A 23,025-nucleotide genomic window follows, 5' to 3' on the forward strand; every position below is an offset into this window, starting at 1 on the left:
ATAATGTATTTGCCCCGTCAGGGGCAAAATTTTTTCATTTTTGACAATGGAAATGACAATTTTCAGGCAGAAAAGTGCCTTCATTTACTTTTGTCTTTGAATAATTTATCATTTTTTATCTTTCAGGGGGGCACGTTGGGGGGGGGGGGGGCAAAATCTCGTTTTGCCCCCCAAAAAATTTATTTGGGGGGGCAAGTGCCCCCCCTGCCCCCCCCCCCGCTTCCGGCGCCCTTGTTCGATACATATTCAAATCAATAACTGACTGTATAGCATAGGTAAAATTAATTTTTTATTCTTTTTTTCTTTTCAAAGTGATCTTTGCACGATTTTTAAATATGTTAATTATACTAGGCTCAAATCACATTAATTACACGCAAAAAAGGTATATTACAACATAATTCCCATATAGTGACTTTTAAAGGGAGGGGCACACTTAGAAAATTCTGCATGAAAACTCACAAGACTGATGTGCCTTTAAGTTCCCAGGATTATGACCGGGGTCTTTAGTACTTTTGTACCCCCGCCCCCCCCCCAAAAAAAAAAAATAGAATAAAAAAAATATGGCCTTCCCCCACTCCCACTTTAAAAAGCCTATATTTTTATCTGTCTTTTTTATGTAACATGTGTAGATTTGTTTTATTAATATTTAATTTGCAAATGCATACTAATTGAACTTCTTGCAATATAATTTTCATTAAACTTTATGAAAAAAGATTCACTATTCAGGGGCCGCTGAACAGTTTTGAAAGTGGAGGCCGGGCGGCTGAGCCAAAAGCCCGGGGGGGTGCAATGCATAGTGGGTATGTGCCGCGGAGGGGACCCCCATTTTTACACTCAAATTTCCGTTCCAAGGCATAGCATTTTTGTCTTATTGAGAAAAAGAACAGAGAAAGCCACTCCAATAAGCATAGCATTTTCTTCTTATCGAGAAAAAAGAAGAAAGAAATCCGCTCCAAAGCTTCGCATATTTTTCGTTACGCCGTTCCGGTCGCATTGATCTGCTACAATGAGCTGCAATTTTGATGAAAAGCGGCCGCCGAGCACTGTCCGACCATCGCCTCTGCGCGAGCGCACGGCCGGCGGCTAGCTGCATCATACACGCATGGGATGCATACGCACTCACAGCCTGGCGATCCGTTCCAAGGACCCCGTTTTCACAAACATTTGTAGTTCCAAAGCCCGTTCCGAGGACCCTCCTTTTTACAATAAGCCCGCTCTAAGGCCCCCGTTTTTTGTCTCGCCCGCGGCACACCCCCACCAGTACTTTTTTGGTCGAGTGCCCCCCCCCCCCCGGGGCCAAAAGCTGCATGACCATGCAAAAACTCACTATCGAATGGTAATTTTTACATTTTTGTACCCGGGTTTGGAAAAAAAAACAACAGGAGGAGCTGAAGCCCACCAAGGAGCTCCTTGAGCACACCCAGCCACCCCCTGCATGTTTCCGCGGCTCCTGTCATTTTTAAATGAAATATTGAAATTTAAATATTTCTGAGACTCATCATCAAAACGATCGTCATTCTAGCAGTGCGTAGTTTGGGATGCTAACTTTCAAAGATGAACAGAAATTTTGCAATCGGCTAAAGACCCTTTAATATACTTTTTGTTATTATGATAATTTGTAATTTAAGTTGTCAATCCTATACAGAATATCTAGTAAGTTATATTTCATATTCGGATTCTAATTATTTTTTAAAATAATTTCATTGAATTCTATTGGTAATGGGCCATTATTAAACTTCTAGTTTTTATTTTATTTTCTTTATCTGAATAATATTTCATAGATTAAGACTATCAATTGGCACCAAAATCAAAATGTTGATCATGACATGAGCTGTGGCTGCGCCGTGTTTACCACTAAATCAACCGTCGCAAATCCAACTTTCCAAGCACCTGTGCCTTGTGAGATGTCTCGGAAATCTTATCAACATAAAACTGTAAATACCAGTTCCGATTCAATTGAAATTTCTTAGGTTAAATTAACTTAGATTTACTGAATACACGTCAATTCGAATATGCGCACACAGACTCACAGTACGGTACGTGCATCATTGATGGTGCATACCGTAGCGTAAGGTAGCTGGGGCCCGTTTCTCAACACTTGGACAAGTTAGTCTTATCTTTATCCACAAACCACGGAGTTAGTTCCAATCTTACTAAACCTGTTTCACGAAAGGCTTCCTAACTAAAATACCTTGATATCGATACTATCGGTTAAAAGAGCAGACGAGACGTAGCCTTAGTCACAAAATAGCATAATTTTCAAAAAGAAAAATTATGACAAAATTGCAAATATTGTGATGAATTGGGAATTACATCTTTTAAAAATAATAGCACAGGTAAATTATGCATCATACATACTTAGACCTTTAAGACTGGGGCATTCAATTGCTGAAAAATTGAATTATGAATAATTTATTTCATGACTAAAAAAAATCACATGTGGACGTTGAGATGGGTACCCCGGGATATCCAATTTTAATAGTTTACGAAAGTAAACCATAACGGTTTTATTTGCAAAATTATGATAATTATACAATGTTTTACGATTCCAACCATCATCGAAATATAGTTTAACATTATTTTTTATAAATCTTTGATACTGATCTTACGATTTGACAAATTCTATGCATAAATTAAAGATTAGAATTTATCCAAATGTCAATAGGGTCTGAAAACGACAAATACAAGTCCAGTTATGGATGGCCTGACGTTGTAGAATTTCTATCGATTAAATTATTTTACTATTTCAAAATGAATGGTTTTGTGGCGTTGTACCAACAGTTTCCATAGTTACTTTGTATTACAATGATCATTGAATGCATTATCCCACTTATTTTGGGATGTAATTTCAACCTCTGTGATTGATTACGTAAGATTATAATTTTTAAATTTCTCGACAATTTTGCATGTCATAGTCTACCCACGTGATGCCACTACGTCATTAAGAAAGAAGTTATGACAGGTTCGGAGGTGTCATAAATATTTAGTGAGGTTGTTGTACCCAATCTTGGTAAAGAGGGCTTCGTGAAACGGTTAGCGGACAAGTAGCTCACTATCTCCGATTTAGTCAAGAAGTTAGACTTATGACGGTGTTGAGAAACGGGCCCCTGGTAGACAGCTGGCAGCCGTCTGTTTCGAGGAGTTTTTTAACATTTTTTTTTGTTTCTCGTACACAGACAGCTCGCTATCGTGCAGCCACCATTAGGGGACTTGCAATGCAAAATCCCCCCGTTGAGGCTTTTCAATTTTTGTCTTTAATGAATAAAAATTTCGAAAATTATAATATAGTGACCAGAGTGCAAATTTATATTCCCTCTTGGCATCAATTGCCCCAAAACGGAGAAAAATGAAGTTAAAAGGAACAAAAACAGTGACTTACCTCGGCTGTCGCGCAAATTCACTTCCCCGTTTTATCCGATCTTAAGTACATAAACATATGGCCATTGAGTCCCCTGTATCTGTACAGATCGCGCTAGAACTTCGGTCTCTGTATTTGGTGAGTGAAGCCAACGAAGTTCAGCTGAACAACCAACAAAACAGAGACCGAAGCTTTTGGTCTAACCGTAGGGTTACCTCAGGCGATGTTCGTGCAGGCTCCACGGTACCGCTACACTACGCTCCACCTACCCGAGGTGGAGCGTTGAGTTGTGTAGCGGAAGTGGAGTGGAGCCTGCACGAACATCGCCTGAGGCACTCACACATTGTACGAGGTTAGTATGTAACCGTAGCCGTAGGGTATAGTAATTTAGTATATACCGTATGTACGATACCGGTACCCACTCATTCAATGAACAAGGTTATGATATAACCTTGTTCTCACTTATATCTCCATCCATGTGTGGCAAATAAGGGTGGCAATGTTTGGCTTATTTTCTCTTTTCCTTTGGGGCAAATGCTTGATTTTTTTACACTGAAAGTTTCCATTACACCTATTATTTATACAATTTCACTCTTATTTGAATGTGATTCTTTAAATTATTTTTTTCTTAATTAAAAATAGAGATCAAAAAATGAAAATTTTCTTGCCATATTACTTTCCACCAATAGAGGGCGTACAAAAAAATATGCTCAAAATTCAAGTTTTTGAGTGCGCTGGTGAATACAAAAATTATTCCCAAGTTACTAATGAAAAATAAATTGCATCTGTATGGAAATGAGTAATTTTGGTCACAAAAGTGATATTTTAATGATTTTTTAAATTGTGTGCTCTGTACAACATTGGCATACCATAGTCCTACCTGTACTGTAGATTCCCCACAGGCAGGGTGGTAGCAGTGAACAAGTGCCGGTACCCAGTTGCAGTTGTTGTGTGTCCGGACGATCAATTTTAGAAAGTCGTTTCGAACAAAATACCAGCGAAGATCATCAATTTTTTATTTTTTTTAGTACAAAATGTTAGGAAATATTATTAGAACAAAATAGAAGATGATTACAACTTGACAAGTATTGAATTCATATTTTTAGTGTAATCTAAAGACAAAAAAGAAGGCTTCAAAAAGATAAACTGTCCGGACACCCAAACCCCCCCCCATCCTACCTCTACTGCGCGCTGGAACTTGGAAGTTTATACTACTAGCACTGCATGCATGGCATACACTTTATGAATATGATGATGATCTATCTTATCTATATCATGATCACTCATTCAACATGATGTTCAATGAACAGGGTTATGATGACCTTGTTCTCTGTTACATCGAGTCCATGTTTATGGCTAGATTTAAATAAGGGTGGCAATGTTGTTTGTCTTAACTCTTATTTTTATTACTCTTTTTCTTGTGGATAAATCAAATGCTTGATTTTTTTACACTCGCGTGTAGTGTCACTGTCAGCCAGTCAAATGACAGTTGCTGTATGATGGGGTATCCAAACTTTGCGCACTTTTCAAAAATATTCATCAGGCTAAATTTTTTTCACAAAATATTCATAATTTATACAAAATCAATTCAAGAAATAGTTACCACATTGACGGCAAGAATGTAAACTATAAAATCATGGATGAAAATGTAAAGTAGGTCAAGGGGTTTCGCCGGTATCGCGATCTCAAAATTCTATTCCGATCGGTGAATGCGGGCTGTGCTGGAAAACCGTTCAGAAAAAGTGTGACCTAACTTCGTGCACCAAAGATTTTATGGAGATTTAAACAAAAACTCAAGCTCAAAAAGTGAAATATCTACATCAGATTGATTGCAAAATGCTATAGAATCGGTTAGTACCACATTTAACTCACATTTTTTATGATTTCTGCTTGCAAAATGGTGATATCGTGATGCTTGTTGAGAATATCAGATTTCTTCAAAACAGGTGCTAGCGGTGACAAATTTGCCGATCTTTTGCCAATATTTTTATGAATACTGAACTCCTCCTAAAGAAACTGTCACCAAAAGGTCATTTTAGGTCGCTCTTCACGTTGATGATGTCAGATTTTAAGGATATTGGCTAGTTTTTTAGATAATGACCGTCCGCGAAGTTTGGACTCACTGCCATACACACGCGTGACCAAGTTATTTCCAAACGCCCCCTAAGCAAGTTTTCTATGTGTGCAAAATAACCCCCTAAAGTGCCTAAACAAGTTTTTTGCAGGCTTTATTTACATTTTGGCCCCTAAACAATTTGTCGTCAAAATATGACCTGGGGGGAAAAAGCTTGGTCTTTGGCTTTTGGGGAAAAAAACATACCCTTGGCCTTAACACGTTTGGCTAGGCCTAGTCTTTAAAAAAAAAAACTTTGGGGAAAAAATATATCCTAAATACGTTTGACCCCGCAATTGACCATTTACCAGTCTTTCAAAATCACCCTTTTTCTTGAAAATTGGTGTTTTTGATACCCTTAACGAGCGTATGTACAGCAATATACAGAGCTACCAAGTCTCATGCATTATGCGTGAGACTCAAGAATTTTGGACTCTTGTTCATCCCCTCAAATCTCTGTCTCACGCAACTATCACAGCCTATCCCCATATACATTGTACACAATGTCTGTGATCTCACTCAGATTCACAGAAAAATCTCACGCATAGCTGGTCTTTGAACTTGGCATCTCTGAATATATTTGACTGGCCCCCTGGGGATTGTCACTGTCAGTTTCCATTACACTACATTCGAGATGACGAGAGAGCCTTCAGTATACACAAAGCATGAGTAGGCTGCACATTCAGACCCTTATGGCCTGGTCACTCCGCCCGAGTGTTGTTAGTCCGGAGAGAAAAAACATCACCGTTCACCATTTTCGATTTTGATTGTTTTTTTTGTTTTTTTCGATTTTTTTCCCCAATTTTGTGAGCGAAATTCGACCCTCTCTCCCTACTGCTCCACAACAATGCTTGGGCGGTGTGACCAGGCCTTTAACTTGAGTGAAGGGTTTGCCCAGCAGACTAGGTTAGTTAGATGGCCGGCCCGACGTTGGGATGCGGATGAAGTAGATCTAGGCCTTGTAGGCCTAGTAGTAGAGTCTAACCCAGGGAGCTCTGGCCCGCGAAGCGGGTTGGAGCCCAGGACTCGTCCATGTAATATTAGGCAGAGGATACTCTCCAATAATAATAATATAGGATATTTATATTGCACACATATCCAGCTCAAGGCGCTCCTATATTACCCGGCTAAGCTAAGCGTTCATAGCGCACACAGCTTCTTAAAAATTACTTCCTACCGGTACCCATTTACCTCACCTGGGTTGAGTACAGCACACTGTGGATCAGTTTCTTGCTGAAGGAAATTACGCCATGGCTTGGGATTCGAACCCACGACCCTCTGTTTTAAAGTCCGAAGACTGATCCACTGGGCCACAACGCTCCAATGGGGTAGAATGGGGTCGCAATGCTAATAGCACCCCAAATAAAAGGGGGGAAAATATGTTATGTACTTACATGTACCTCAATTATATGGATGAAGGTCTATCATGACACAGAATCCTGACATCAGGGCACAAACTGGGCCCTCAAAAAAAGGAAAAGTTTTGTCTCGTTCGTTTTTCTTCTTACAAAATTGAAAGCACAATGGCCGATCGATCGCAAGAGCGAACGCGACATATTAGAGGTCTAACTTTTCCTTTTTACAAGTTAGGCTACAGTGTACATTTGTCATTAATTGGGACAGGTATATAGGCCTAGTTATATAAAATGCTTTGTGTATTACCTTTGTAAAATAAAGTACAAATTATTTATTGCAAAGTATAAATGAGACAGATCAAGAACCAGTTTGAGCTTTGAATCTGGCTACTTTGCCAGCTGCACTGTTATATGAATTGATTCATGAGTGTTCACTGATTTTATATCATTTTCAGGGGAGATTATTTTCTGATGACCTGTCTTCTATACCAGATATTGGAACTCAACAAGGATATGGTAAGACATGCTTTTGAGCTGTGTCTGTTTCGCAAACCCTCAATTATCAGTGATATGATATACTTAATTTCATTCCATTGACTGGAGTAGATATGTCATAGAAATTGTAGAATATGTTTTTGATGCAACAACATGAATGCATAGAGAACAGTTCAGTTATTATGGGCTCTTATGATTTATGATGCTCTAAAAGTGGGTATGAAATTCATTAAGTACTCTGTACATTGATTCAATTTTACCCCCAATTCCCTGTTCCACATCAATAAGACAAGAATATGTCTGTATATGCAGACATTTAAAGTTGTGTGACAATATGGCGAATGTAGATTTGAATTCATCATTCCATAATTTCTGCATAAGTATGAGTTTCCTTTCATCAGAGTATGGTATGGTTGATTCATTGAACGACTGAATTTTGGGGGAAATGATTCTAATGACACATTAAACACAAAATTTCACAATCAAAATGCTTACACATTTCCACTCACAATCTGTTGCAAAATTGTAGGGCAAACATTGTTTTATTTGTCATTGACAATTTCATGATTTACAGAAGTGACTTCTCAACAATCTCCAGAGAGGGCAGCAGACATGAATACATCTCCAATGAGTCACCAACTGACAAGTGAGGAGAGAAAACATTATGACAGAGCTTTAAGAGACATGTGTAAGATCATCAAAGCAAGTAGTAGAAGACTTGGAGATGTATCACCACAGACTGACAAAGATGAGAGATTTTTGAGGTCGATGAAGCAGAGGATGTACCAGGACAGGCATACATGTTAGTTTTAGTGCATTAAATGTTTGATATATTATGAGTACCATGACAGAGAACAATTTATCAAGTAAGAAAATATATATTTTAGCTTCCCATTAATCTTATTTTCACTGTATGTAAATGGTAATTGATGATTTTCAGTCAAACATGTCTCATCTTTCAAGATACACTTTTTTTTACTGGTTGTACATTTATTCTTATGGAAGTTCATATCATACATAAAAAAAAACAAAATTCAGTGATTTCTCCAATCAGTTCTTGGCAAGGTTAAATCCATTTTGATTAGCTTTGTTTCATCAGTATGTCCACATGCTCTGGATAATCTCGTACAATTTCATTACAGTGAAAGACGTTTGCTAGAATCAAAACATCACTGCATTAGTCAAATAAATGTTTCAAATGGCTATATCAAACAAATTCTGTTGATTTCTGACAGTGTCAGAGGAACTTGCAACACTTTCTGATCCAGATGTAACCCTTCAGATTGGAGCTTCATATGATGAGAGAACCTCTAATGGCTTGAGTCATTCAAGAAGACATGATCCATATGACCACGTGGATGAGGACTATGAGGAGGAGGAGGAGGTAGAAGATGATGATTACCAGGATTATAGAACAAGTCCACCCAGCACACAGAAGTATCGTAAAGCAGGACGCAGGGACGATGATGACCGCTTGAGCCCAGGAAAGTCATCTGGACAGGTTGCGGCTGTTTATGCAGAACTGGTTACCATTAGCTCTAAACTTCAGGTTTGTCTTTGGATACAATTATCTGGGATCGTTTATAAAGCCAAGAACAATTGAGATAGCAACATAGGAATGATTAAAATTAAGAAGTCTGTGGTGGTCTCATTGATCATTAGTCTTTAAACGTCTTAATGGTGAGGCCCCAAGTTATATCTCAGATCTCTTGAAATTGAAATCCCGATCTCATGACCATCACCTACGTAGCTCACAAGATACACTCACACTGCAAGTACCCCCAAACAAGACTAAAGCAACACCCACGACTATGGGACATTAGGAATTCAACAAATATACATAATTTCAAGTTAAAATTAAAAACTATCTATTCCAATAGTATGTACAGCACCTAGGAAGCTCTTGCAGCGCAATAGAATATATAGAAATAGATTTTGCGCTATATGAATCCATATTATTATTATCATTAGATCATGTATTAATAAAACAATGAGAACACTTAGGACTTGAATGACATCTGGGGAGCGTTTCATCAATATTTTCATCTGACAAGTTGTCAGATCTGACATCTTTCAATTCAATTCAAGTTTATTTTGCTCTCTGCATAAAAAATGAACAAAAATGTGGTAAAATACATAGGAACAAAGTTTACATAACATCAAAGACATAAAAAAGCATTGAGAGGGAAGCAGCCAAAAAGGAAAAGAATATCCTTATAAAAAGGCCGACCCAACTTACTTTAAAAAGAATAATAATTATTGACAATATCAAAAGTACAAAAGACAATTAGGAGACAATACAAAGGCATAGATACACAAATAGTAAGATTTAGATTATATATATAAAAAATATTTACAAACAGGTTTAATTATCAAATATAAAGTTTCTGAAGTTACGTTTGAAAATATTAAAAGAACAAGACGTTTTCATATTAACCGGCAAAGAATTCCAAAGTAGTGGGCCACGAAAGAAAATAGATTTATGAGAAAGGCAAGTTCTTATTTTCCATGATTTTGATTGGCCGAGAGGCACTATTCCCGTGGTAGCTGACGGATAAAATGGGACTTGTCGGATAAAACGTCTGACAAGTCCTTTCATGAAACGCCCCCCTGAGGTCTTCTTGCTTTGTCATGGCTGCTCAAGTTTTCATTTTTTAAAAGAAGGAACGATGGACAGTTTGCAAATTTTCACTGTAGGTTGACACCATAGTTCTGTTGTAAATACTCTGTAATCTGTGTAGAGTTTTCTTGATAAGTTGAAGAGCAAATGTGAAATGAACTCAAATTTGTGCCCCAAATTTCCAAATATTTTTCTTGTGCCAAGTTTTATATTGTATGATTCAATGGCCTGAGTTACATCTCCAAAATATTTGAAGTCTGTGACCTGTTGTATGCTTGTATGTTAATTGGAACACAAATTTACTATCCAAAGCCACCCATTGCAAACTATTTGTAAAAGGAAACAACAGGTTGAAAATATTCATATTCACAGTGTTTTCTATGTACATGTAATTTGAATTGTTAGCGGTTCTGTTGTGAATATGACAGTGCTCAGCCTAGTATGAGTTAATTTTTGTACAAAAAGTGTTTTAAGGAATTTCACTCTGGATTTACTTATGATAATAATATAGTGAGTGAATTTTAAATTTTTATTTACAGAAGCAGAACATTGCCCTTCAGGAGAGGGAGAAAGCATTGGAAAAACGAGAACGATCTCTTCAAAGTCTTGAAGAAACGCTTCAGACTGACCATTCATCTATCCGTCAAGCTTACAAAGATTTCAACAACAGATGGCATAAACTGGAAGAGGTATTTTTTCTTGTGTGTGATTCCAGAATGTTTTTATGAATTACAAGAAATTTCTATTCATCAATTTGTCAAGCTTGCAAAGATTTCAAAAAGATATGGCATAAATTGGAAGATGTATTCTTTGTATATCATCTCAGGAATTTTCTGATTACTTACTAGAAATTTCTATTCATCGATTCCTCGAGCTTGCAAAAAGAAATAACATAAACATGAAGAGGTGTTTATATTCTTTCTATCGTTATACCTTGACTACTCTGATAGATTATAAAAAACGTTTTGGAAGAATAAGATTATACAAACTAATTTCTTTTTTTGAATAAAAAATAGTATGTCCTGTAAGTTTAGATGTCATGTGCTTACTATTTATAAACACTGTAAAGGTTAAAAAGTTAACTGTTTTTAGTGATGATAATGATGGGCTTTTTGATGTAGATAGATGTGAAATATTATAATATAATCTTTGTTTGTACATGTATCAGGAGCACAGGAAACAGGTTAAAGAGTTAGAGGATACCATCAAAGAAAGAACCAAAGAAAATAAAAGACAGAAAGAATCATTTGACACCCTGAAGCAGGCCAACGATGGATTAAGAAATCAGGTAAGTAGAAGATGATTTATACAACCCCCAACACACCCTACACCCTGAAGCAGGCCAATCATGGATTAAGAAATCAGGTAAGTAGAAGATGATTTATACAACCCCCAACACACCCTACACCCTGAAGCAGGCCAATGATGGATTAAGAAATCAGGTAAGTAGATGATGATTTATACACCCCCACACACCCTACACCCCGAAGCAGGCCAACGATGGAGATATCAGGTAAGTAGATGATGATTTATACACCTCCCACACACCCTACACCCTGAAGCAGGCCAACAATGGAGAAATCAGGTAAGTAGATGGTGTTTTAAAGTAGATGTTGTTAACCTCCTCCCCCCATACACACAGAACATATATATGCTTCGACTGGTCCGCGCTTGAGTGAAAGAAGAATGGTAGGGCAGACTCGTAACTTGTCACTATGAATCTTCCATATCGGACAATATCTATAATCTTGAGGGATTGGTTAGCAGTTGAATGAGTATGCGATCAAGTTGTAGAGGTTTGTCATGCAAAATCCATGTGATTTGTGAATGGAAGGAAGGCAACTCACCAGCTGTCTGCAGCATAGGGCTGTGATGTCCTATCTGTCCCTCAGTTAATAATGGTCATAAGAAAGTTAATGAAATTTTAAGATATGGGTTTTGGTTCACAGTTCTAGCTATTGCACTAGTTGCCTTCAGTTTAATAGATCTTTAACATTCAGTCATCAACCATATGAAATTGCTTATACCCAGTAGAGGTGTTGTAGAAGCTCATTTGGCCCTGTCAGTCTGCTGAGCAAACAGCCACTGCACTAGTGCCATTTTATAAGGCATTTATCATTACCCAGTTCTTTTGAGACAGGGGTGTGAGAGTTCAGATTTTTAGCTGATTTCAGATTTTTTTGTTTGTTTTGATTTTCAGCTGAATTTCAGCTTTTTTTGGCTTTCCTCTGTACAAAGAGAATGGGAGCTCGTTCTATTTCAGACTTTTTCACCACTCCTCAGCTTTTTTCAGATCTTGTTATTTGTGACCACTCACACCCCTGTTGAGAGGACCCTAACAAAGCCATGGGTCCTGTAGTTGCTTACTTACAAACATTTATGCTTTCTTAGTGGTCAAATAACTTCCACCAGAATACGTGTATATTTGAAAAAGAAAACATGTGTGAACTGATGCCAGCTTAAGAAAGATTAACTATAACTATATCTCTCTAGTAAAATTGTAAATCAATTTTTAAATCTCTTACGTGGTAGCTTGACAAGGTGGAGGAGCAGAACAAAAAGCTTGAATCCCAAGCCATCAGTCTTCAGAGCCGCTTGACCAACCTACTGAGGAAACAGGAACTGACCAGTCGACAGAGAGATCAAGAGAGCATGGCGGTCAAGGCAAAGGTTGAGACGGTCAAGCGACGGGTCGATGGGTCAGCACAGAAAAGTGTTATGTCAAGAAGCACAAAGGTATTCCTCTAGTTCTTCTTTCTTGTTCTAACCAAGAGGAGCATTTTAAAGAGATTTGCCTTGTCTCTTGAAGCTTATTGTTTTGCTTAAATTTGTATAATCTTGCATTCTTTGAACTATTCTATCAAGAAAATATGGTTGATCTAGCATATTAAAATGATTAGTTTTTTAGAAGAATCTGAAGAATGTTTTTTTAATGTGTTCAGTAAGTCGTTATGCTTGATCTTTGCAGTGTTTTCTCTAAAATGTGTGATGACGCTGTATAAATGAATTATCTGTCTTTTTTCCTGTGCATTATGAAACAAAATTGTTCGATTATTTTTTAAGTGGCCAGCATTTAAGCAATGGTGATATCCAAATAAAATCTGATTTAGTTAAAGAAGAATTAAAAATATGCGAGATCAAATCTATGCGTGTTATGAACACAGAGTATATGTGTGATATAGAAGCAAGCCAGCACTGGTGAAAGTTGTCAACTGTAGTGGGGAAACTTTATTTTATAGTATTGTATTTTTTGTATTCAGTTGTTTCTCTCCATATTATTTGGTCCAATATTTGATCCATTATATATTTCTCTTTCCTTTAGCAATCATCTGGACTATATGATGCATTAGGAATACTTCTTGAGTGGGTCAGTGAAGTCCATCTACAGCATTACTCTGATGATCCATCCAAACCTTTGGAATCCATGCCTTCGCAAGCACTTACTCATGATAGATGCATAAGGGTAAGTTTTGACTTACTTATACATGAAGCCAGATCCAATGATATGTTTGATTTTTGTACATGATTTAGCTCTGCCAGTTGAAATCATGCCTGGGGGGAGGGGGGGGGGATTTTCTTTTGTGATTTGGTCCTACTCTTTTGTCCATGTGTGAGAAAAGTATGAGAATCATAGAAAGAATCTTTTGAAAGACAGGAAAAGTTGGGACAGGGAGTTGGTCTTGATGCACATGTATTTCCCTGTATGCTCTAAATCAAGACCCATACTTGGGAGATGGGGAAAATTCAATCTTGTTTTCAAGTGAATTAATGGTAGAGGGCTCACCTCAAGAATTTAAGGTTGTGGGTTTGCTCTTTGTTTTAAATAAATATCATTTCAATTGCAGTAATCTGGAAGGTAGTTTATGATCATATTGCCATGTATAATGTCGTGTTTCATCTCTAACCTACATACTCATTAAATTGTTATCGCCAATAATCGGCAGTCTTCAACCTTCCATTAGCCCTGCATTATTGCAAAAGAAAAAAAAATCTTTCTATGAGATGAAAGTATCCACAAATTCTCTCAAATATATGAAAAACTTTTCTCCTGAAATTTGTAAGTAAGAATGTCATGGATTATGCACTTCAAGAACAGCTTAGTAATGGTTGGTAAATTTTAAGTCACCGGTTCGAAGCATCCAAAACATTTACTACACAGTCATATTGCGCATGTGCACACACACGATCGTATACAAAAGTGCATTGACTCGGCTGTGTTCTCAAAGCTTCTTCATGCATTGGGATATACGTTAAGATGCAACCCCTCCTCTTTTGATAATAATTATCACTCCCACTTTCAAAATGGAATGATTGCGATCATTTTTTATAATATTTATTTTTTCATACCAAATATTAGTAACTTGCGCGGGCAGCTTGGGATACATTGATTGCTCAATGGGGGCATCTCAAACCATCGCCTTAGCAAAATGGCGGCTAAAATGTGGCCCAGGCATTACCAAAGATTAATATCAGATGCTACAAGACACCTTTAAGTTTGCAAATAATTTCTAAAACTATTTTAGTCAGGCAGTGACAGGTGAGTGGAGCAGCAGTTAAAAACTGCAATTGCGAAGTTAGGTGTTTGCACGTTAAAATTCTATTTGATCCTACCAGATTTTACCATCATTAGTTGAAGTCCTTGGACAGCTTCCATCACAGGCTGCTAAATTACATCTCCCTTGTCTTCAATTCATCTACTGGTCACTCTTATGCCTACAGTCATCAGATAAACAGGTATCGGATTCATTCTTTATTTTATGTAGCCTTAGAAATATAAAACAAAGAATCAGATATTAGCAGTGAACTCTTTAGGCACAAATAGCTTGACAACGAACTATGTTTGAAATGAGGCTTGTAAATATTTGATAAATAATATTAAGGGACAAGTCCACCCCAACAAAAACTTGATTTGAATAAAAAGAGAAAAATTCAACAAGCATAACACTGAAAATTTCATCAAAATTGGATGTAAAATAAGAAAGTTATGTCATTTTAAAGTTTCGCTTATTTTCAACAAAATAGTTATATGAACGAGCCAGTTACATCCAAATGAGAGAGTTGATGACATCACTCACTCACTATTTCTTTTGTATTTCATTATGTGAAATATGAAATATTGTTATTTTCTCGTCATTGTCATGTGAAATGAAGTTTCATTCCTCCCTGAACACGTGGAATTCCATTATTTTAACATTTTGTGCTTCAGGCAAGGAGGTCCTAATCGTCAAATTCGTAAAAATTGAAATATTGTATAATTCAAACAATAAAAAACAAAAGAAATAGTGAGTGAGTGACATCATCGACGCTCTCATTTGGATTTAACTGGCTCGTTCATATAACTATTTTGTTGAAAATAAGCGAAACTTTGAAATGTCATAAATTTCTTATTTTTCATCCGATTTTGATGAAATCTTCAGCATTGTGCTTGTCTGATTTTTCTCTATTGATTCAAATCAACATTTTTCTGAGGTGGACTTGACCTTTAAGTATATCATGATGTGAAAAATGTCCTGTGTTTTAGCTTTATGATCTTTTTCTATTAGACTACTATCTGTTTTCACAAATTCACCTTCTTGTCTAAAAGGGTATAGTAGTAAACCTGAGTACAATTATTCCTAGCCCATTCGACTGATAGACTTGCAAACTTACAATTTTATCATACTCTTCGAAAATCAGTCCAAATGTGCATCACCCTGAACATTTGCAGGTTATTAAGTGTCAGGTTTTATGTTCTGTTTTTATACAATGTATATAAGCTTCAATTCTGTGATGTACCTTCATTAGAAAACAAGTATTATATTATTTTTATTTATCATTGCAGCAAATCAGTCTGTCATCAACATATCGTCGCCTTGGTGATGAGTTGTACCGCCCTCAGGTGGTAAGGTTTGCGTCTGATCGAGATAAGACTAACCCTGATCCTGCTCAGACTGAGAAACCCAAGTCAGCAATATTCTTCAAAAGTACCAACCTTCATATTAGATTCCTCTCCTCTCTCATCATTATGAAGACTGTCACTCAGGGTAAATCTCTATTGTCTATTTGTGAATGATTAACTAGAGTTCATTCTTTTTAAAATGTCTGAAGTAATTATCTGCTCTTACTCTGCTCTTCTGAAGATCTTCTGAAGATCTTTTGAGAACCAATGTTCTACTTTATATCCTCTAATCTTAATTCTTAAATTAGGAATGATATATTTATGTTCCCATATACTTATCGTCATCTATCATAGATCTACTAACTTCTGTGTTTTCTGTTTTACAATCAATGTAAATTGTAATATTTTTCATCACACCCTCTTCATATCTCTTAAGTTTCTTAAGATTTTGAGTGTTGATATTATTGATTTGTCTTCTTGATTTTAAATTGTGCTTTGTCCGTAGCAGTCTTTTGAATGAATATGAAAGAAGTTTTTTTTTTCAAAGAACCAGAAATAATGAATATATAAATGAAAGGATGGACAGATGGGTCAATGTATAGATTTATAAAATAAGCAGATAAGTGAATGAATGATTTAAAAAAAATGAAATGAGTTTAAAAAGGTAGATGAAGTTTTGGGTGGTAAATGAATATCATTTCTCATCTATTTGTAGTGGACTACTTAGCTAATGTCTTTGATGTGCTGAGGTGTGATCTGAAGGATGATAGAGCTAAGGAGTTGTATCTCCGCTACCAAGCCACGCCCCTTATTCTCTCTCATCTTAGAGCGAGTAACAGAGCTATTACGGGATGTGCTGTGGATATCTTCTTACAGATGTCTATGGAATCAAGTGAGTGATAGTTAACTGATTTGTGTGGATTGCATGGGCTTGAATTAAATTTTAGGGTTTGAAATTTCAAATTGATTGGATTATATTGAATTCAACCAAACTGAAATAGACTGAACTGAATTAAAATGAATTTAATTCAAGTTAGCAGAAATTAATTTGATTTGATTTAAATGAAGCTACATGTATTTGAATTAGTCAAATCGAGCTTTACTGGGATGGTCTGAATTGGAATGAACTGATTTAATTTAACTAAATTAGAATGAATTGGATTGGATTGGATGTGAACTGATTGAGTAAATTTAAACGAATTCATTGTAAATTAAATTCATAATAAAATACATTCAGATTGTACTGTTTATATTTTAATGAAGTTGATTTTATTCATTCATTTGTTTCAATAGATGATTATCAGTAATTTTGAAAATCCAGATGTTATTTCTTCATATTTATGTTAGCCATTTAATTTATGTTAACCACAAATAAGATTTGCAAGGTTACTTGTTTAAAAATAAACTAAATAAACAAATTGTGAGGAGGCATTTAGCTGTAACAAATAATCATCCTTTACATTTACTTTACTACTCTAGTTTTTATGCAGCAGTTTTTGTATAGCTGTTGTAATGATGTCTGGTTCAAGTCTTGTGCTGCCCTCTTGAGTTCATCAGGAATGGATATCAAGGTCATCGAAAAATTGAGCATTATCCTCCAGAAGCTCTCCAAAATCAAGTGAGTTGATTTTGATTTTTTTTTAAGTTGATTTATACTGTGACACAATATTTTCCTCGGCGACAATTGCTCCAGGCTTTATTTCGTCTGTGATGTAGGGTTAGGGTTGCAATAGGGTTTATGTTGGGTTTAGGATAGGGTGTAGTATTAAATCCAAGTTTGAAGTTGGTCATTCCATTAATGTGTGGAATTAACAGTGGAGCAAGTGTCGCTGGAGCAAATGTAATGGAACCAATTTATACATTTAAAAAGTAAGTGATGTGATCAATCATGGATGATTATTATGGGCCTAGTAAAATTTAATTGACTGGTATTCACAATTAGATACTAAATCTAAATTAAATCTGTTGTATATTTATGAATGGCCAATGATTTTACTCGGTCTTTGCTTTGCTAGTATGTTCTTAATGTTTATTTGATTCCTTAGCCCGTGTTTTAGCTGTCAAGAGAACTACAACTTAGTAGTATTGTTACTCAGAAATACTGTTTAAGAAAAGAGAATAGGCCAAATTCAGTGTATGAATGGCTCTGATTTGTTGAATGAAAGAGCTCCCCCTAGTGGTAGATACTGTACAATCATTCTATCTGGTGTAAGTACTAAGTGATGGTGATTTACGAAATACAGGTTGTGAATGAGGGTGACAATGAGGATGACAGTGATAGCAATAGTGTATGTATACTACTGTATACATACACTATAATAACTGTATGTATACTACTGCTACTACTACTACTACTACTACTACTACTACTACTACTACTACTACTACTACTACTACTACTACTACTACTGCTACTGCTACTACTACTACTACTGTTAATTATAATTTCAACAACATAAATGATTATGAAAAATTCTGAAAGTAATAACAATGTTAATATAATTTATTGATAACATTAATTCTAATGATAATTATAACGATAATGATAAAGATATCTTTGATACTAGTAGGGATCATACTGATGATGATATTAAGAATAATGATGATAAATTTATACAAATCATAAAGTAAAGTTCTCAAGTTAGTTATTTACGTATATTTCTAAATTTAGTGTTTTTATTCAATTGGCAATAAGTCTATTATATTTCTTATTATCCCTATAAAAAATATTTTATTTTCTGCATTATTTTCTTTACTCCAATAATGTATTTGTTTAATTATTGGATTTATGACTCAGTGTATACCTAATAGTTTGGGGGGTTTTTATCTAGAAAAAATGATATTTGATTTATTGAAAATTGCCATCTTAAATCCAGCATTTTATTTCTTGGCTTAAATTAATTAAAAATAATTGTTTTTTCAGTATGATCAACGATGCATGCATGTATGTTGTAACTTTTTCATTAATACTTTTGTAAAAAAGAAAAGAAAAGGGGGAGAAAAGAAAGAAACACAATCTAGGAAGAAATAAAATCCTGAGATTATTTGCTTGAAAACCACAAAGACTTCCATGAATATTGCTGGTGAATCACGAATTGCTTAAAATATCTTCTCAAGATTAAATGAGACATGTACGTGAGATGAACATTTTAATCAAACCTGAAGGTTATTATCCCCACATTGGGGCCATTTACACGAGCTTCTTATAAATGTGAACCATTTCAAAGAGTGATTCTATCTAACATGGGCAAAAATTCAATCTGATAACTGATCAAGCCTTTTTGAAGTTACCCAAACTTAAAATTTAGAATGATAAAAGATTTAGCATAACTTCTGTATGAAGTTCATGTATTACTAGTATCAAATCAGAGTTTATTACCCTGAAGTAACTGCTTGAAACAAACTTTTTAGTAAAGTATCATTACATCCACACATAAATCTGAATGACACTAACTTGACCTTGATTGGAAATTACAATTCTACATCATGAGCTTATTGCAGTTATATTCTTTCAGAAAGGTCAAAATATCCCTTTCTAATGTTGGTGGAAAGAGTCTATTCTTGTCCTTTTATATATCTATAGATCCATTGAAAAATTTCTCTGGTAGCAATTGGAAAGTCCAACATCTTTTATAGTGTGGGACATGAATGGATTGTTTTCCTGCTCAATACAAATTAAATCAGACACCCCTCCTGTTGAAGATTAGTGCATACCCCTCCAGGGCATGAACTTCACTCTCTATGCCTTGTTCACATTACATTTAGTCATTGAATTAAATTGACTCCTTGAGACCCTTGAGCTTGCATCACTTCAATTCATATGCAGTTGGTATGAATGTGCTATGCCCTTATGCCTTGTTCACATTATAATTTTGGAATCTAAGAATATGACCCTTGAAAATTCACTCTCTAATCTATGCCATGTTCTTCCTTTTTAGGGTTTAATATTGTATTTGTCATAAATTTATCAAAATTGATTCCTAAGACAATTTAGCTTACATCACATTAAGGGCAGTTGGTGTAATGTGTTATAACTCTATGCCTTCTTCACATTATAGTTTGGAATTTAAGACTTTGGCCCTTGAAAATTTACTCTATGCCATGTTCACACTTTGCAGTATATTGCATTGGTCAATGAGTTCAATTTGATTCATCATATACCCTTTTGCTTACATCACTTCAAGGCAGTGGCTATGAAAGTGTTAACTTAATGTCCTGTTCACATTTAGAATTTGCATTTTGAGTATTTGACCTATTAAATTGGACATGGAGTTTATTTTTTTTCAAATGCTTGTTCATGTTTTGGCTAACAACTATTGCCTATCATGTATTACATTCAATCATTTGGCTTTGTTCAACTTTACAATGAGTCTGTCCGCTTTGGGGCATTCAGTTCATTGTAGTACTATGTCCATATTCAAATTCATATACCTATGCTTTCATATGCCCCATTCAGATATGAATACACTATAGTTTATATATATGCAGTAGTAGTATTTTTAAAAAGTCAGGTTTAATGTTTGCTGTTTTTACATTTTCAAATAATTGTGTGTTATATCTAGGAAATCTACAGTTTGTAGGCCATGCTGTTTTCACATTAAATGGTGATAAACAAAACTCCTTAGAAGCCCCTTCTGTCGATGGCATGGAATTCACATTAATGCACATACAGCTCTTGAATGAAACCTTATAACTCTTGCTGCGATTAAAATGTTTTATTTTCCCTGGATTTCGATAAGCATGGACATATAATGGCTATCTCTGAAAGTGTACATGTAAAAGGCAGGCTGTTATCATGAAGTGTATCTGATTCACAATGATTTCAATCTTACCTTTGTTTTAATTGTTCAAATTGTATTTAGATTTGTCCTTCATTTTATTACCAATCCAAATTCCAGTGTCAAACTAAGTCTTTGTGAAACACCCCAGATTGAAGAGTATGGTATGGGTGTTATCACCTGTTCTGTATAAGATTCATTAAATTAATCGGCCCTGGGTCCTGTTGCATAAGAGACATTAACTGTGTCATCCAGTGGTAACAACCCTGGTAACAATGCTTAATAGCCAATCAAAATCAAGGATTTATTTTTTTCCATTGGATGGCAATGCTAGCATTTACTTTTATGCAACAGGGCCCATGTAGAGTGTGAACACACCCTAGAAATGTTTATAGTTTTAACAACTGCTGTGGTTTCATCTGAATCACTCTACATGCACATCAACATTAGATTTCACTTTTAATCTCTTCAACTGAACAAACCAGCCACTCCCTCAAAAAAATGACTCCACTGAACAAATGTTCCTAAGGTCATTCATTCTAGCTGTAGAATATGTTTAAAAGGTATTCGCAGTTTCGTGTTCTGAGTGGTGAAAGGAAAACAATGCTACTTTTATCAACAGTTTCTTTACATGTACCTGATGGATGAATATGTTGCACAGCTTCTTAGATGCATTTCCTTACTTTTTATTGTTCTACATTATTCTACTCCCTTTATTTAGATAAGTAATAAAAAAAATATTAGGACCACCTGTTTATCTACATGTAGAGAATGATTTGGGTTTTATGGTGTAAAATAATCTCTTAACGTTTCTATGTCTCCTTTCTTTGCTGTTGTCTTCTTTCTCTCTCTCACTCCCCTCTTCTTTCATGCCTCTCTCCAATTTTCTTTGTCTTTGGCTTTCTCTCTCTCACACACTCCTGTCTTTTTTACTTTTTTCTCTCACTTCTGTCTGTCCCTTTGCATACTTTTTTCACCTGCCTGTTTATCTCTTTTTACATGTTTCCTCCTACATCTCCCACTCTCACATAGGACCAACAAGAATTTCTTTGACTCCTCTGGTACCTCTGTCATCATTCAAGAGATGTCAAGATCAAGGGAATGTCAGGAGAATGCTTTCCTAGCCCTCAACCTCCGTTCTATACTCTTCAATCTCAACCTTCTAAAACCCAGCTCTTCTAGCACAAGATGAAAGCCACCATCAAAGCAACATCAGAAAGCGGAAAGAATACCAGTTTCTAAGAATTATTTGGTCTTAGCCTCTTCTCTCTTCAACATCAACCTTCTTAAAATTATACTCCTAATTTTGGGATGCCAGCCACCATCACAGCAAGCATTAGGATTATGCAGCAGTTGTGGATACCAGATTACCAGTACCACATTCCAGAATCCTATACATGAAGTCTCAAACTCTGTAACATAATCTTTAACCTTAACCTCCAAAACCCAGCTCTTCCACAAGATGAAAGGAGATGAAGGACACCATATATACCAGTATCATTCATAATCCAGAATCCTCTCGTCTGACACTCTTTTTTTTTAATCCTCTTCAACCTTAACCTCTATGAGAGCCACCATCAGCCCAAGCATCAAGACTACTATTATGCTGAAGTCAATAACGGTATAACGGACAAGAATTCTTAAGGGATGTGTTTTATAAAGCTGTTCATAAAGTTGTGCAAGCCTTTATGAACAGCTACAGTTTAATGCAAGTGCATTTCTTCCCTTAAGAGTAGATATTTCATTGCTCTTTACCGGATTGCATTCCCTTCACTATTTTAAATGAACTTTTCGTTAAATTCAGCACAAGGTTACTACTGGCTGAATACTTTGATAGGAAATCTACACCCATGAAACATGCAAATAAAATAGCAAAGTGCTATTTCACCAAGCTTCAGGCTATCAGCCTGTCTTTCTCTCTAGGAAGATCTCTCACCATTCCAAATAGTTTCATTGAGGAAATTAGACTAGAATCAATAACACATCATTTTACGAGCCTCTGGCGTTGCACTGCTTCCAAGGAATACAAACTAGGTCAAAACTTTCACAGTATTCATGTTGATTTGACAGCTGTAATAAGAAAAGTATGCACAAATTAGTCTCAAGTATCTGTACTTGCACTCTAGTTGAAGATTTTCAATGTATTTAAGGGTGTGTTGCTCTACATCATTGGAGTCTCTGCTGGGCCCTGACCTAATTTCTTTTGCAAATAATCAATGCTGTATGGTATGGTGTGACAAGTTTAAACAGAAGTTGATGACCAATATATAAAGAGAGAGAAGGGGTTTTAATGGTCTATTGTTTTTATTCTCAATTGTTGATTGATGAGATTTTGTCATTCTTGCTTTGGTCTATTTGATACTCAAGAGGATAGTTGTGATGAATGTTGCCCTGTTTGTATAGCATTGAGTTGCAGGAAGCTGGGTTG

General features: G+C 35.8%; 1 protein-coding gene across 1 annotated transcript; it reads left to right on the top strand.

Annotated features, from left to right (window-relative positions):
- The first annotated feature begins 1,809 nt into the window (after positions 1–1,809).
- On the top strand, positions 1,810–22,770 carry LOC121407317 (coiled-coil domain-containing protein 138-like). Its single transcript, XM_041598344.1, has 13 exons — positions 1,810–1,934; positions 7,282–7,342; positions 7,896–8,123; positions 8,557–8,870; positions 10,481–10,630; positions 11,110–11,229; positions 12,474–12,677; positions 13,264–13,404; positions 14,556–14,675; positions 15,763–15,964; positions 16,535–16,711; positions 17,299–17,437; positions 21,630–22,770. Exons 1-13 carry the CDS (start codon positions 1,827–1,829, stop codon positions 21,787–21,789), a joined length of 2,124 nt encoding a protein of 707 aa, XP_041454278.1. The 5' UTR covers positions 1,810–1,826; the 3' UTR covers positions 21,790–22,770.
- Positions 22,771–23,025: the final 255 nt, after the last annotated feature.

The sequence above is a fragment of the Lytechinus variegatus genome, chromosome 1 (genome assembly GCF_018143015.1).
Source record: "Lytechinus variegatus isolate NC3 chromosome 1, Lvar_3.0, whole genome shotgun sequence".
NCBI lineage: Eukaryota > Metazoa > Echinodermata > Echinoidea > Temnopleuroida > Toxopneustidae > Lytechinus > Lytechinus variegatus.